Source organism: Heliangelus exortis, chromosome 1, assembly GCF_036169615.1.
Source record: "Heliangelus exortis chromosome 1, bHelExo1.hap1, whole genome shotgun sequence".
Lineage (NCBI taxonomy): Eukaryota > Metazoa > Chordata > Aves > Apodiformes > Trochilidae > Heliangelus > Heliangelus exortis.
The window spans coordinates 145,415,923-145,430,638 of NC_092422.1; the positions used below are offsets into that span (position 1 = coordinate 145,415,923).

At 46.0% G+C, this 14,716-nt stretch overlaps 1 protein-coding gene across 1 annotated transcript; it reads left to right on the forward strand.

Annotated features, from left to right (window-relative positions):
- The first annotated feature begins 2,734 nt into the window (after nucleotides 1-2,734).
- PICK1 (protein interacting with PRKCA 1) lies at nucleotides 2,735-13,975 on the forward strand. Its single transcript, XM_071730693.1, has 13 exons — nucleotides 2,735-2,838; nucleotides 3,268-3,386; nucleotides 4,388-4,499; nucleotides 5,027-5,155; nucleotides 5,293-5,359; nucleotides 6,707-6,796; nucleotides 7,204-7,257; nucleotides 7,345-7,407; nucleotides 7,755-7,888; nucleotides 8,699-8,791; nucleotides 9,782-9,832; nucleotides 11,653-11,797; nucleotides 12,028-13,975. The coding sequence occupies exons 2-13, from the start codon at nucleotides 3,346-3,348 to the stop codon at nucleotides 12,270-12,272; spliced, it is 1,224 nt and encodes a 407-aa protein (XP_071586794.1). The 5' UTR covers nucleotides 2,735-2,838; nucleotides 3,268-3,345; the 3' UTR covers nucleotides 12,273-13,975.
- The last annotated feature ends 741 nt before the right edge of the window (nucleotides 13,976-14,716 follow it).

The window sequence follows — 14,716 nt, forward strand, 5'->3', positions numbered from 1 at the left end:
ACCCTTGATGTACAAAAGCATGAGGAAGAAACTGGCTCTGTCTTCTCTGTGTTATCCTCAGCCACAGTCAGGTGCTGTTGTACCACGGAGACCCAGCAAGCTCCTCACGTGCAGGGATCAGGGCCTACCTCATCAATTCTGGTGCTTCACTGATGTAAAACTCCTGTCAGCACCCAGGGTCAGGATGTCAGCCTCTTCTCTTCGGGACCTCCTACCTGGAGGACTGCACTTCTCATTCAGCTTCCCTTCATAAATAAATAACCTCTTAGACTCAGGACTTCAAAGTGATTATTAACTACATCACACTCCTGCCTTTGCACTCCAGAATCGTGGGTGGTTTCTGTTGGTGTTTTGATGTATGCAGCTGAGAAATTCATGGGGCTGCACACTGCAAACACTAACCACCCTCTCAGCCAGCAAGAGAGGTCATTATTGTTGGCCAGTCCTTGTTCCTGGTCACAGAGGAGTTTTCAGTTCAAAGAGCACACTTTTATTTTTATTTTTTTAATCTGCGTCAATAAGTCAGGTTTGGCAGCCTGGTAATTGCTCAGAAGCCAGCAGCAGCTGGAAGAGATGACACATAACACAACAGGCAGCCTCATTCTTCTGGGGAATCAAAGCATTCTCCCAGTGATGGCACCATCTGACTCAATGGAGTCAGAAAATTCATGTGAACACCTAACCACTACCCCCCCCACACACACACACACACATTGCGGAGGAGCAAAACATGCAGAAGCTTGGCAACCCTCTGGTACCCATGGCCCTGCTGTGGTTTTGCCTACACCTGTGCTGACTGGCTTCCCAGTCACTGCTTCCACAGGTTGCCACTGGTCTCAGAAGCAGGGACAATTGTGCCAGCTGACTTCAAAGCTCTTTGTGTCCCTGCAGTCAGCTGAACCATCAGTCCAAGATGTGTCCGCATTCACAAATGTCTTTCTGTCCCCACCCTCCTGTGGGAGGCCAGCAATGGGTGTATTTGTACAGGGTTCATCACCCTCCATTGGTAATAGCTCTGTCTTTTTCCAAGTAACCAGTGCAAGCGAGCATCTTTTCCTCTAGGTGGGCACACTTTGGATGCCCCTCCTGGTGACAGAACAGCTGATAGCTCACCCAGTCCACGGATGACAGCAGCCACGGTGCTGCTGTGCCATGATGTACCTTGAAACCCTTCAACCCATTCAGCTCAGTGGTTCCCAACCTCATCCTCAGCTGCAGACACCTCTGCAGCTTCCTGAGCCCAAGGGTGTCCTGCTGTGACCGGGGAACTTCAGAAACATAAAGCAGAGTTGGATGTAGCCCAAAAACTGGGCTAGGGGCTGCAGGCCCCACTCTACCATGCTGACCAACACTGCCTCTCAGCTCAATGTGGTGGCTGGAGGGGCCTGAGGGCCTCAGGATCGAGGGGGGAGATGGGGAAGGTCAAGAGGGAAGATGGGGGTGGGGGTGATACAGTAAAATTTGGTTGCTGAAAGAGCCCTCTAACACTTGTCTTTAGATTTTAGAAGGCAGGCATTTTTTATTGCAGTGCAGGATGCACAAGAGAGTTCTCAAAGTTGTGCGTGACCTGAGTAACAACAGGTATGGCTTATATTGTACTACTAGATACAGGGGTATAAAACTCATTGAAATAAACATCAGATTTCTTGGAACTAATGTAATATTTGCATTCTTGGGGGTGTGTGTCTTTGGTCTTCACAGAAGTCATCCTGCAAGTTCCTTCTCCATTGGTCTTTGCCATTTACAAGGCCCTTAGCTCCTTCAGTTTGCTATCTAGTTACATGCAAAAGGCCTGGACACAGCTGAGCCCGAATCAACATCTTATTGTTTAGTGTCAGAAAAAGAATCTTCAGGAGTTACATGAGCAGGGCTGGGCTACTGTTATCTCAACCTGCAGGCTGCTGGCTGATAGTTCTCTGGTTCATTTACCCAAGATTGTGAATTTCGTAGGGCATGTTGTTTCACAAAACAGAATTTCATTTCAGTATACATTATACACAGTAGATTTGCAATCACAACAAAAATGTATCAGGTTAATTCTATAGCCATCAGGGAGGCACAATACAGGGTAATTTCTCCCAAGGGCAGGGCTCCACCGGCTGAGCACCACAGGTGGGGAACCCCTTCCCCTCAGGACACACCGAACCACCGCACCCCACAGCCCACAGCCCTCACTATAAGAGGGACAGGGAAGTGCTGGAGCGTGTCCAGGGAAAGGCAACAAAGCTCATGTAGGGCCTGGAGCACAATCCTGTGAAGAGCGGCTGAGGGAGCTGCGGGTGTTCAGTCTGAAGGAGGCTGAGAGACCTTAGAGCACACTTCGACCACCTCAAGGGAGGTTGGAGTTGGGAGGGTAACAGCCTCTTCTCCTTAGTGAACTGTGATAGGACCAGAGGGAATGGATGGAAGCTGTGCCAGGGGAGGTTTAAGCTGGATGTTAGGAAACATTTTTTCACTGAGGGGATTGTCAGGCATTGGCATGGCCTGCCCAGGACATCGGTGGAGTCACCATCCCTGGTGCCATTTAAAAGGTATTTGGACCTGGTCCTTAAGGACATGGTTTAGTAGTTAGATTACGGTGCTGATAAAAGGTTGGACTGGGTGACCTTAGAGGTCTCTTTAGCCCTGTGGTTCTCAAGATGGCGGGAGGACCCAGCTGGCCCCTCCCCGGCGGGGTCTCCGTCCCCATGGCAACGCGGCGGGACGCGCGCGGAGGGGGCGGGGCTCGGCGGGGTCGCCGTGCCGCTTCCGGTCTGTCGCCGGCGGTGACGTGTCCGCGGGGTGACAGCGCCGGGGGGCAGGTGGCGGCGGGGGCCGCGCGCCAGGCGGCCACTTCCGGTGAGCCACGGGACATTTCCCCCCCATCCTCACCCCCCCATATCCCCCCCGGGCCTCCCCCATCCCCCCTCAGGGCCACCCCCTCCTGCCTCCCTCCGCGGTTGCCCTGGCAACGGTTTCGATGGGGGCGAGAGCCGGGGGTCGCGCCGCTCTCAGGCCCTGCAAGGGCGCCCCCCGCCTCATCCCTCGCCAAACCTCCAGGCCAGGCTGGGGCTGAGGCCTCGGGCCGCCGGGACACAGACACCTCCCCCTTCCCACCTCACATGGGTTCCTCGACCATAGTGCGATATTCCCCCCCAAAAAATAAAAAAACCCAACCCCAAAACCCTAAAGATAGTGGGGAAGGGGGCTGGCAAGCGTGAGAGGTTGATGCTCAGCCGTTTTCTGCTGAGATCACGGGGTTCACTGGAGCTTTGTTCTTTCTTCCCAGGGAGCTTGGAATAAGCAGTTTCAGGTGAACAGGCTCCACGTAACCACAAAAAAAAAAAAAAAACATTAAAAAGAAAAATGTTTGCAGATTTGGACTATGATATTGAAGAAGATAAGCTGTGAGTATTTTGCTCGTCTTTTCCTGTCTTTTTGCTAGCAGTAGAAAAGGTCTTGGCAGCCAAAACCTCATGAGAACAGGTAGAGTGACCAGCACCTGGTGCTGTGTGCTGAAGAGTCAGGCTTGGTCCCTGAACGTGCTTCAGTCTTCCTCCTGGTTTAGTCATGTTCAGATGGATACTGTCAAAGAGAACTAAAGGTTTAAAAGTCCTGATTCCTTGATGCCCCTGGGGACTGGGGTTGGGACATCTCTGTGCTGGTGAGCAAAGGATGCTTCCTGTTGCTCTGCAGTGACCACCCCGAGTTTCTCGTTGCAAAGCGCTGGTGAAAAATCTTCTGTAAATCAGTGATCTGAGCCAGAAAGAAAAATATTTATAGTGGAGGGGATATAGTAAGAGGCAGGAAGAAGAGGAGAGAAATTCTGGGCTCAGTTGATCAGGGCTGCTCCATCCCTGGTAGTGTTCAAGGCCAGGTTGGATGGGGCTTGGAGCAACCTGGTCCAGTGGGAGGTGTCCCTGCCCATGCAGGGGGGGTGAAACTGGATGATCTTTAAGGTCCCTTCCAACCCAAACCAGTTTATGAGAAATCTCTGAGATCTCTAAGGAGGAAAACACTGGCATTTCTTAAGAAAGTATTGGTTTGGTGAGGTTACCAGTGAACCCGACTTGCATCTCATGGATGCTGTGCAGGTTTTCCTTGCCTTGCAACACTCAGAGGAGATGAAACACTTCCTAAAACATGGTAGTGTTTCCTCAGTGCCTGTTGGTGGGTGAGGGTGTTTCTCCCACTTCTAATCCTTCCACATAGTCTCAGAAAAGATGGCCCAGAAGGTCTTTCTGCTGGCCTGTGCTGACAGACTCTGTGGCCATGATAACGTGATGAATTCAAGCGTGCATTGCCCAGTATGTTTCCAGTTGGTATCGGCTCAGGTACTGGAGGTGTTTCAGGCTCCTGCAGCTCTGTCTCCTGTGTTGGGTTATTCATCCCCTCTTTCCCATTCTAGGGGGATCCCCACTGTACCTGGGACAGTGACCCTGAAGAAGGACTCTCAGAACCTGATCGGGATCAGCATTGGGGGAGGAGCACAGTACTGCCCCTGCCTCTACATTGTCCAGGTGGGCACTCAGGGAGGAAGCTTAAACCATCTCTGTACACCAGTGTTGGCCTGAGAGGTGGGGAGCAGGGGGAGCCCAGTGCTATTTGGTTGTCTCAAGGTGAGACATCTCAGTTTCCAGTTAACAACATCATCTCCTCACCATGGTAACTAGTGGGTGTGGAAGAATTGAATTGGAAACTGTCCTTGGAGAGCAAGTTAGGATTCACAGGGGAATGGTGTGACACGCTCAACGTCAAGAAATGATGGAGTTGAGGAAGCACATGCTGAAGGCAAGAATGTCCTGAGAGAAGGAGGTGATCAGTTCACCTCTTGGTTAGAAAAGGGGAAAACCTGCGAGTTCACCATGAACAAAACACAACTGAGTTAAAGCAGGAGGACTGTAACTGTCCTTCTCTTGACCTTCAGCCCTGCAACTGAGTTAAAACAGGAGGACTCTAATTGTCCTTCTCTTGACCTTCAGCCCTGCATTCACCTTCCTCTTCCTCTTGGTTCCAGACTACCTGTGCCCTCTCTCCTCTCCACTAGGTGTTTGATAACACTCCGGCAGCTTTGGACGGCACCGTCGCAGCGGGAGATGAAATCACGGGAGTGAACGGGAAGTCTGTCAAAGGGAAGACCAAGGTGGAGGTGGCCAAGATGATACAGATGGTAAAGGTGAGAGGTAGGAGGGGGCCACTGGGTTATAGTTTGACCCAGTTCTGGGTCAGAGTTGGCAGTTTATTGTTTACTGGTAAAGGAAGACACTGCTACTCGCTTCCAGCCCAGCGGTTTGGGGTTTGCTCTTTTTACAGGGAGAAGTGACAATTCACTACAACAAGCTTCAGGCTGACCCAAAACAGGGCAAATCTTTGGATATAGGTAAGACTGGGTTTTTTTCTCCATACAGTGTTAAAGTGACCTGGAGGGATGAAAGCTTGGCCCCAGTTTAAAGCAAAGTAAAATTCTGGTTTCAGTCTTCCTCCTAGTCTAGTCATTTTCAGATGGATATCGTCAAAGAGAATTACAGGTTTAAAAAAAAACTTCCCCGACTTCTGGAAATAGTCTTGAAAGTTAAATTGAGGCTTGACTGTTGTTGTAGGAAGCTTGTCTTTCTGTGCTGTGTTTTGCATAGATGATGAAACTCAACTAGATAATAGTTATTTTCTTTTAAACTATTTTTCATACACCTAAATTATGCTGATCTATTGTGAGTTTCTTCTGTACATAGAGATGTATCTATCAAAAACACTGGTTGCAGTTTCTCAGCTTGGAGAGCAGTGATGATCTCGGTGCCTGTCTGCACTGAGATTTGTACAACCAAAATTTTATAGGAGAGAAAGGAGGTTCTATTTCTGAAATTAAATGTGTGTTTTCAAGTAAGACTAAACAGCTGTCTTCATTATATGGTCTACCTTTCTCACTTTCCTAATAAGATCTAGCTATTTCTTTTGCTTTTGTTTCTTTTCATGGTGATTAAGTTGCTAATAAATTGATGAGGGTTCAGGAAGATAGTGAGGACTGAGATGGATTTTTGGGGAAATTGAAGTGCAGTGAGAATATGGTATTTTCCAGAGGTGAACACTGTGAGTCCAGCTGAATTCTTGGGAGCTGCACTTGGCACCCCTGCAAGTTTGCCTCTAAATAAATGTAGCTTAGTGATCTGATTCCAAAGAGGTCATAACTGTCTCCAGTAATTTTCAGGGTATGACTTCGAAAGGCAGAAATTAATTCCATCAAGGGAAGGGTTTAGCTAAGATGCAAAAGATAAAAGTAAGCAAAAGTAAATAACTTCAAGCATTAAATATTATCTGTCATGCTTTCAGTCTTGTCTCCTGACTTTAGTTACAGTAATACAGCATGTGGCTTGAGCAAAGTTTAGTTCCAAATATCATGAGAGGCAACTTATATCAAAGGGATATATTAGAATAGTCTCCAGGTGCTGGAACACTATTGGCTGAAGTATATGGGCTGTGAGAGCAGAACAGAAGATAGGAGGTGGCCTGTGCAGAGCTGGACTGAACATCTGGTTTTTATGGTATTCTTTTTCTGCTTACTGCCTCAATAACGAGTTAAGGTCATTATTAAGGTCATTAAGGGCAGTTTATTCAAGCCCTGAGCAGGTGGTGAAGCATGCCAGTGTGTTTTTCATGCACATCATGCAGCAGTTTTTCATGCAGCATCAGAAATGCTGCTGATCCTGGTTTGCTGCTCTCTTTTGGCCTTTAGTGTTGAAGAAGGTAAAGCATCGACTGGTAGAGAACATGAGCTCCGGGACAGCAGATGCCCTGGGGTTAAGCAGAGCCATTCTTTGCAATGGTAAGTGTTGTCCAGGAGGACATTTCCTTAAGGGAATGGTCACCCTCTTGTGCTCACAAACTTTTTATGTTCGCTTACATTATTCCTTCATAATTCTTTCCTTCTGCTATACTTCGCTGTTGTGGTTGCCTCTGCCCTTCCTGAGTGATGCATCCTGTCACTGGGGCCATTTAAAGGTTAGCTCAGGTCAAAATAATTTAAAGTGGCAAATACTGGTAAGTGATGACACCCCACTGTAAAAGTAGTTGGCAGTTATTTTAAAAGCCTGGGCCTGGGGACAGGCTTTGGAGGTGAGAGAAATTTGAACCAAAAAAATGAAAATGGTGTTTTTCCAGTCAGTCAGATCTTAACCATGCCTTGGTTTGGACTGTTGTGATTCTGTATTCTGATTCTTGTTTCCATTTTAGATGGACTAGTGAAGAGATTAGAGGAGCTGGAGAGGACTGCAGAGTTATACAAAGGTAAATTTTGTCTTCCATTGGATATCAAATGGTAAAGAAGGACTAATGACTTAATGACTTAATTGTTTTTTCTGTCTTCCATCACAGGCTTGACAGAGCACACCAAAAATCTTCTCAGGGCTTTCTTCGAGCTATCCCAGACACACCGAGGTAAAGAATCTTGAATGAAGAGAGCAGAAATCTTTGACACCCAGTTTCAGAGGTTTTAGTCTGTGCTTAGATGCATGATTCAGTCACTCAACAAAAACCAAGCCTTGCAGAAATGAGCTGGGAAGGGCTGCTCCTCTGGCATTAGTGGTCATGAAAATAACAGAGGCCCTGTCTCTCACAGGAGACACTAAAGAAATACCTCGCCAACCTCCAGTTTTTAGGCAATATGTGGCATCATTCTCCAGCTAATTGTAAGGTCATGGGAAAGAGCTGTGATTCTGGAGGCAAGATTCTTCTCCAGGGTCAACCTCTTCTTTCAGCTGTTTTTATTTTTTACCCTTATCCAGCATTTGGGGATGTTTTCTCTGTCATTGGTGTACGGGAGCCACAACCAGCTGCCAGTGAAGCCTTTGTGAAATTTGCTGATGCCCATCGGAACATCGAGAAGTTTGGGATTCACCTTCTGAAAACAATTAAGCCGGTAAAGAATTTAACCATAGGAATTAAGGGTATGGAGAGGAGGGGAATCTAGAAAGACAGAAGCCTGTCTTTAAAGGTGTGATCTTAAAAGTTCATTCACTGTGGGAAGAACTGTCTTCGTCTGCTTCCCTTCAGGGAACTCTCTTCATGAAAAAGCTAGGAGGTAACATAGTGAATGTATCAGTCTTTGATTTTTGCACATGATTATGTCCCTCTCTTTTTCTCTTTGGGGATGAGGGGATAGTTTGATCAGTGTAGATCTGATCTACCTAGATCTACCTACAGCCTTTTTCCCTGATACTGGTACCCATAATTAAAAGATGTCACTAAGTTTAAAAGGGTTTAGATAAGCAATCAAGGAACAACCTAAGGATTTCAGTGAGTATAGTTGAGTGAGAGTCTCCAGGGGATCTGTCCACTTAGTTTAGAAAAAAGAGGGTTAAATGTTGATTTGAGTGAGCACCACTTTAGGTGCCATGTTGTATGGACAGCATTGGGTGGGGGATGTCTGATTCAGGGAGAGTGGTTTCCAGGAAGAGTGGAAAATGAAACAAGATTATTTGGAAGAAGACTGATTCAGCCTAGAAGCGAGGCATGCATTTCTGATGCTGGAACCACGTGCCAGTTACTGTAATGAATGCTCCAACCGTGGCAATTCTGAGTCAAGATCAAATATTTTCTTTCAGATATGCTCTAGTTAAAAAGAATTAATTCGAGGCAGTCTCATGACCTGTGCTGGTTGGAAGGTTGCATTTGAATTTTCGTCATGCTTTTTGGTCTTCCATTCAGCAACTGGATGTTTCCCTTGCAGATGCTTACTGACTTGAATACATACCTGAATAAAGCCATTCCTGACACAAGGCTGACTATCAAAAAATACCTGGATGTCAAGTTTGAATATTTGGTGAGCCACTCTTTTTGGTTTTACTTTTTTTTAGTGCTGGTTGAAATTATGTCTAGAATCATACCCTGAGGGTCACGTAGAGCCTATACAATCACACATCCATCCTTCCACAGTCCAGGTGTTATTTTTTCCAATTTTTTGTCTACTGCTGGATTAGTCAGATTGCTGCACCTTGCTTTTGACCTACTGGCTCTCACTGGTAAGAGAGAATCCACGTGACTTATTTTCTACATGACCAAATTAATCTGCTTATTTATTTGTAATGAGTTCCTGTGCAATTTATGCTCCTGAACTCCCCTAAATAGCTCACCAGCATTGTAGTCCCTATTTTCAGGTAGTTCTGGATAGTCTTTCTTTACCCAAATAAAACCACTGTCACATCATGTTTGTTTTCATTTAGACCATGTTTTATTTCGCACTTCTCCATTCCATTCCCCTTTTGATTTTTACATCCCTAAAAATAAGGTTGGGTTGTTAAGTGCATCTGCTCTATAACTGTAGGAATCTACTTTTAATAGTTTAGAGAAGTACTTGGAGCTGCAGCCCTAAGGCAGGTGAATGTGGCAGCATGTCTTCCCACATCAATCCTTCCCACAATTCATGTTTTTTTCCCCTTCTTTATTTATTGCCTTCTCATACTTTTCTGGTACTGTGTTTTCCCACACAGTAGATGAACACAGGATTTTTGTCTTACTTACGTTATACTTCTCCAAAGTATTTGCTCCTGTAATAGAAATAATAAGCACCTTCTCTCTCCCCATCTTTACCTAAATAGATTTTCTTTCCACTTGGAATATTTAATATACTCTGATCCCACTGTACTTCCCAAAATGTCCCTAACTGTAGCATTGAAGGAGGGCTTGAAATGGTACAACCCTATGGCTATGGCTGATAATGAAATTGCTTCTAATTCTTAATATGTTTCTTCTAATTCTTAATATTTCCTTCTTGTTTTGCTTTTTGCCTTTTTTTTTTTTTAATACTACAAAGTCTTACTGCCTGAAAGTCAAAGAGATGGATGATGAAGAGTACAGCTGCATTGTGAGTACCAGTACTGTGGCAATGACAACTGCATATCCTGTTTCTGCAGCTTCCCTCTGCCTTGTAATTGCAAAATCCCTCCTGTTCCTGTGTGCACTAGTGAATACATCCTAAGTTTTACACACATTTGTTCTTAGCATAATAGAAATTTGAGATCCTTCAATGCTACCAAGGAAACACTTCCCATAACTGTCACGAATCACTGGGGCTGTGTAATAGTAGAGGGAGAAGACATCTCCTTTGCAGTGTGTTTGCTCAGTGGCTGCCTGTCTCAGTGTTTAAGTAACATTAGCTTGTGCAAGGAGGATTAAGGTGTTATCTTCACAGATTGCGTTTGTGTGTAGTCTACAGCTTATCATTAATTCTGGACTTGTTTCTGAGAAATGGAGGTTTAGCTGCTCTGGCAAAATGCATGTGAAAGCTGCATCTGTAGTTTTGGAAAACTGATAAATGGATCTCTTTTAACAATAGGGTTTTCCCTAAAAGTAAGTAATTTAAATCAGAAAAATAAACTGGCAACATTCTCCAGTAAAACAGTTTGCTGTTGGGTTTAAAGTTTTACGACTAATCCTTATCAGCTCTGTTTAAAATCTCTAAATGTCTCCCCTATGTGCCCAGTTCCCCTGCATAAGAGTAAGATCTTGTTTTGTCCTAGGTACTGGAATCTCAGAGCAGGAATTTGAATTTTTGGAATCCCCAGTTCCCAGTGCCAGGAAGGAGTAAAACTTTCCTAACACAAGATTTAATTATATCTTTCCTGCTAAATGAGAAGGAAAGTATCCCAGTTTTGCCCAGCAGAGTAACATTTTTGGGTTCTGGCATGTGCAGCGTGCATTACCAAGCCATAGTCTGTAAGGCATATTTTTATGTATGTTATGTTCACAGGTGCTAGAGAATAATGCTGTTTTGCTGACAGATCTGACCCCTTTCTCTCAAAACTATTTTCTGGGACACCATGTAGGTCCCCCCTTACTGGTTTCCAGTGTTGTGCCTGGATGGTTGTACCACACAACAGGGTTCCCTGTATATATGATATGTCATGCAATGAAAATAGGATGAAGCTTGCAGAAGGGCAGAATTTTTTGTGTGGTTGAAATAAATTACTATATCCCTCAGAGTTGAGACTTCTTCATAGTGCCTGCTTTAATAGTTCAGATTGGAAGCAATTCTACTTTTCCATGCTGGATTGAAAGCTACCTGTCTGTCAAGGTTTAACACTGGCCCAGCAATTAAACTGAGTGACAGATGCTCTCTATCTATCTATCTATCTATCTATCTATCTATCTATCTATCACTGTCTTTGTCTTTGCTTAGCAGTGATGCTTTTCTTTCATGTGGTTGGAGTGTATTAACTGTGGTCTTAACTGCCAGTTTGTTGATGTGGCTCAGTGTTCCCCGTATCAGTTATTTTTTAAAATACCAGGCTTATTTTTTTAAGCCTATGATAGATTTAAGTAAAAGGGGTTAGATTCAGAGCAGATACAAGAAGAAATTTTTTACATTGAGGATGGTGAAACACTGTAACATAGCGCCCAGAGAGGTGGTGGACGCCTCATCCCTGGAAACATTTTCAAGGAGCTCTGGGCAAGCTGATCTAGTTGAAGATGTCCCTGCTCACTGCAGGGGGTCGGACTGGGTGACCTTTTAAGGTCCCTTCCAACCCAAACCATTCTGTGACTCTGTGATGCTTCCTGACTGCAGGTCTAGTAAGCTTGAGAGGGCTGTAGTAACCCAGAGTCACTCTGAGCCTGCAGCAGTGGGCAAACTGTGTACAAGCACTGTTGAGGGAGTCTCTAAAATGCCTCTGTGTTTTTTGGCAGGCTCTGGGTGAACCCCTGTACCGTGTCGGCACTGGGAACTACGAATATCGCCTGATCCTGCGCTGCCGGCAGGAGGCTCGCACACGCTTTGCCAAGATGAGGAAGGATGTGCTAGAGAAAATAGAGCTCCTGGACCAGAAACACGGTGAGTACAACTGCTGCATCCAGCACCTGAAGGGGTCAGGCAGACACATCTTTGGCCTTCATGAAGAACCTTTCTGGGGCTGTACCCAAGACACCCATCCTCAAGTGCCAAAAGGGATTAGCGCGTAGGAGTCAAATTAATAGTGATGAGGGTAGCTTGGTCACAGCCTTCATCTTCTGCTTTTGAAGGTTTTTTTGCCTGATTTGTTCCCAACTTGTCCTCCACTACAGTGCAAGACATCGTGTTCCAGCTGCAGCGTTTTGTCTCCACAATGTCCAAGTACTATGACGACTGCTACGCGGTGCTCCGAGATGCAGATGTCTTTCCCATTGAGGTGGATCTTGCCCGCACTACTCTCAGCTATGGGCAGAAGGACACATACACAGATGGGGCAGAAGATGAAGAAGAAGGAAGCGAGAGAGAGGGTAGTGGGAAGGAGGATGCAAATGGTGAAAAGCTCATTGATGATGCCTGAGCATGCCAAGATGGCCAGAGGAAAGACTTTGCAGACTGTTACAAAAACATGTATTTCATGTGGCAACTCATCCTCCGTGACTTTCTATGTATGTCCAGCCTCAAGACTCCTCCTCTGATTTGGGTGGGGGTAGCCGGTTGGACTGGACCCAGCCTCTGCTTTCTTCTCTGTTCTCTTGCTTCTTTGCCTGGTTATTTCTTTTTTTCCTCCAGAAACCTCTGTTGCCCAACAGAGGTGTTGAGGTGTGGGGAGGAAAAATGCCCCATGACACCTCTTTGTGACTCTGTCACAAATAGGACATGGCTCAGCTTGTGGGATGCCCCACTCCCCTCTGGCACATGGAGGCCAGTTAAATATCTGGAGATGATTCCAAATGGCTAGAACAGCCCCCTCTGCCCTCCCCTTGTCCTGTGGGAAAATGTTAGCACCAGCATTGTCGTCTTCTCCCCACTGCATGCTGTCTTGAAGCTTTCCATTCTCTGACCTGTTTTAACTTCCTCTGTCTCTTCCATCTGTCCCTATGGGTTGCAGGACCAATTTTTGTAGGATGATTACCCCCAGCACTCCAAGTTCTCTGTGCTGCTTTTTTCAAGAAACAGGAGCAAGTCCAAGGTGATACCTAGAACGGGTGGTGGTAGATTATAAGATCTCATCAGCCTTCCATCCAAGGGACTGCAGGAAGCTCTCAGAGCAGGGGCTGCTGGAGCTGGAGCAGGAGCTGCCTGACATGCTGAGCTGCTGCAGCCCCTCTGCAAAGATCTGGAAGTCTTTTCCCCTGGCTGCCATTTTCTTCATACTCCCTGAGCTGCTCCCTGCATACTCTGTAGTGACACCCCAAGTCTAGAATCCTGGAGGATGTGGCCCTGTGGGAAGGAGGGAGCTGGCTCAGGAAGAAGCCCTCCTACTTGGCAGAGATGGGGAGGTGAACGTGCTTGTATGAGGCAGGCAAATTCCTGGGAATAACAGCAAAGCTGCATGAATTTCCTTTCCATCTTTTTCCTCTCATGGCTCCTTGCCAAATGTGCTTCTTGAGGATGTGCAGCCAGTCCTGCACACTCTTTTCTTTGTGCAGGTGCCTGGAAGAACCACCTTAGAATCACAAAGGAGATATCCCATCCTTAAACTAGAGAGGAGAGACAGGAAATATTGTGGAGAGAAAACAGCACAGCCTGTAGGCAGAATCTTGGAGATTCTCAGTGCCATGAGTGACCAGCCTGCCACCCCTCCCACTCTGCTCTTCTGTCTCCACAGCCATTTTGTGCTGCCTCTGTGCCAGCCAGAAACAGTAGCTAACATCCCATTCCACAGCACAGGGGGAAGGAGGGAAAGGAGAACCAAGGTGAGGCTGCTTCTTTCTTCCTTCCTTTTCTCTCTCCACCTGTGTGGCCTGATCCCAGGTGCAGATGGCACTTTCTCTTTTAGTGGGCAGCACAACTGCCAGGCAGGGTGTGCTTCTCAGAGGCCAGGGTTTTGCCTTCTCTGTCATTAAATTCTAGTGGTAGTAAGAGAAGTTATTTAAGGGCATTAATTTATGATCGAGATGTTTATTTTGTTTTGTTTTTTCTCTTTGATTTGTTTTTGGAACTCAGTCATCACTATGGGTGCCTGAAAGAAAGGCATCCATGGCCAAGCTGCTCTGGAAGATTTAAAAAGGCTCTGATATACTGATGATTGTCTCTAATAAAGAAAAATGTGGCATTTTGCTTCCTGTCTTTCATGGCTTTTCTTTAGAAATTTCTTTGCTCATCCTCCATTAGTTTTAATCTTAAAATATAATGATGGTAAGATGGGTGTCATGTGCAAGCCATTTTTTCATTTCCTTGCTAATACTGGTGAATAATTCCTATGCCAAGCTGCAGTGGTGACTGTAGCACACTTTCCAGAGAAGGAGGCTTATAAATGCTGTACCAAGGCCAGTCCTCCATGTATTACCAGCTTCTCTGCATCTTGGCTTCTCAGCAGAACACCAGCCTTGTGAAGCTGCCAGTTGCTTCATTCCTGCCCAGTGGCATCCTTGCACCTCTCCAGGGCCAGCTCTTCCACACAGCTGAGTTCTTGCATCATAAGCTTGAGCTGATGCCTAAGTCCCTGATCCTCTTTCAGAGCTGTTTGTTGAGCCAAAATACAGAGCTGTTAAGAGGAACAGGGCCCAATGCTTCCGTGGAGTCTGCCTCAAAGCCAAAGTTGATGGCAGTGTAGCCAGGTTTTTTGCAACCTGCCTGGCAGGAGAGGAAGGAAGAGGGATGAGTGTCTTACAGCACCATCTGTAGCAAGATCTTGTACCTTAAGGGCTTTTGTTTGCTTTTGTGAGTAGATTCATGAGCTGGAAGCTTAGTGGGAAGTGGTGACTTGTGATAAGGAAACAAGAGGGGACCTTGTTCTAGTGACCTGCCTGGTGATGATGAGGACAGGGTTGGGGTTTTTTTTGGGCCTCTGGGATATTG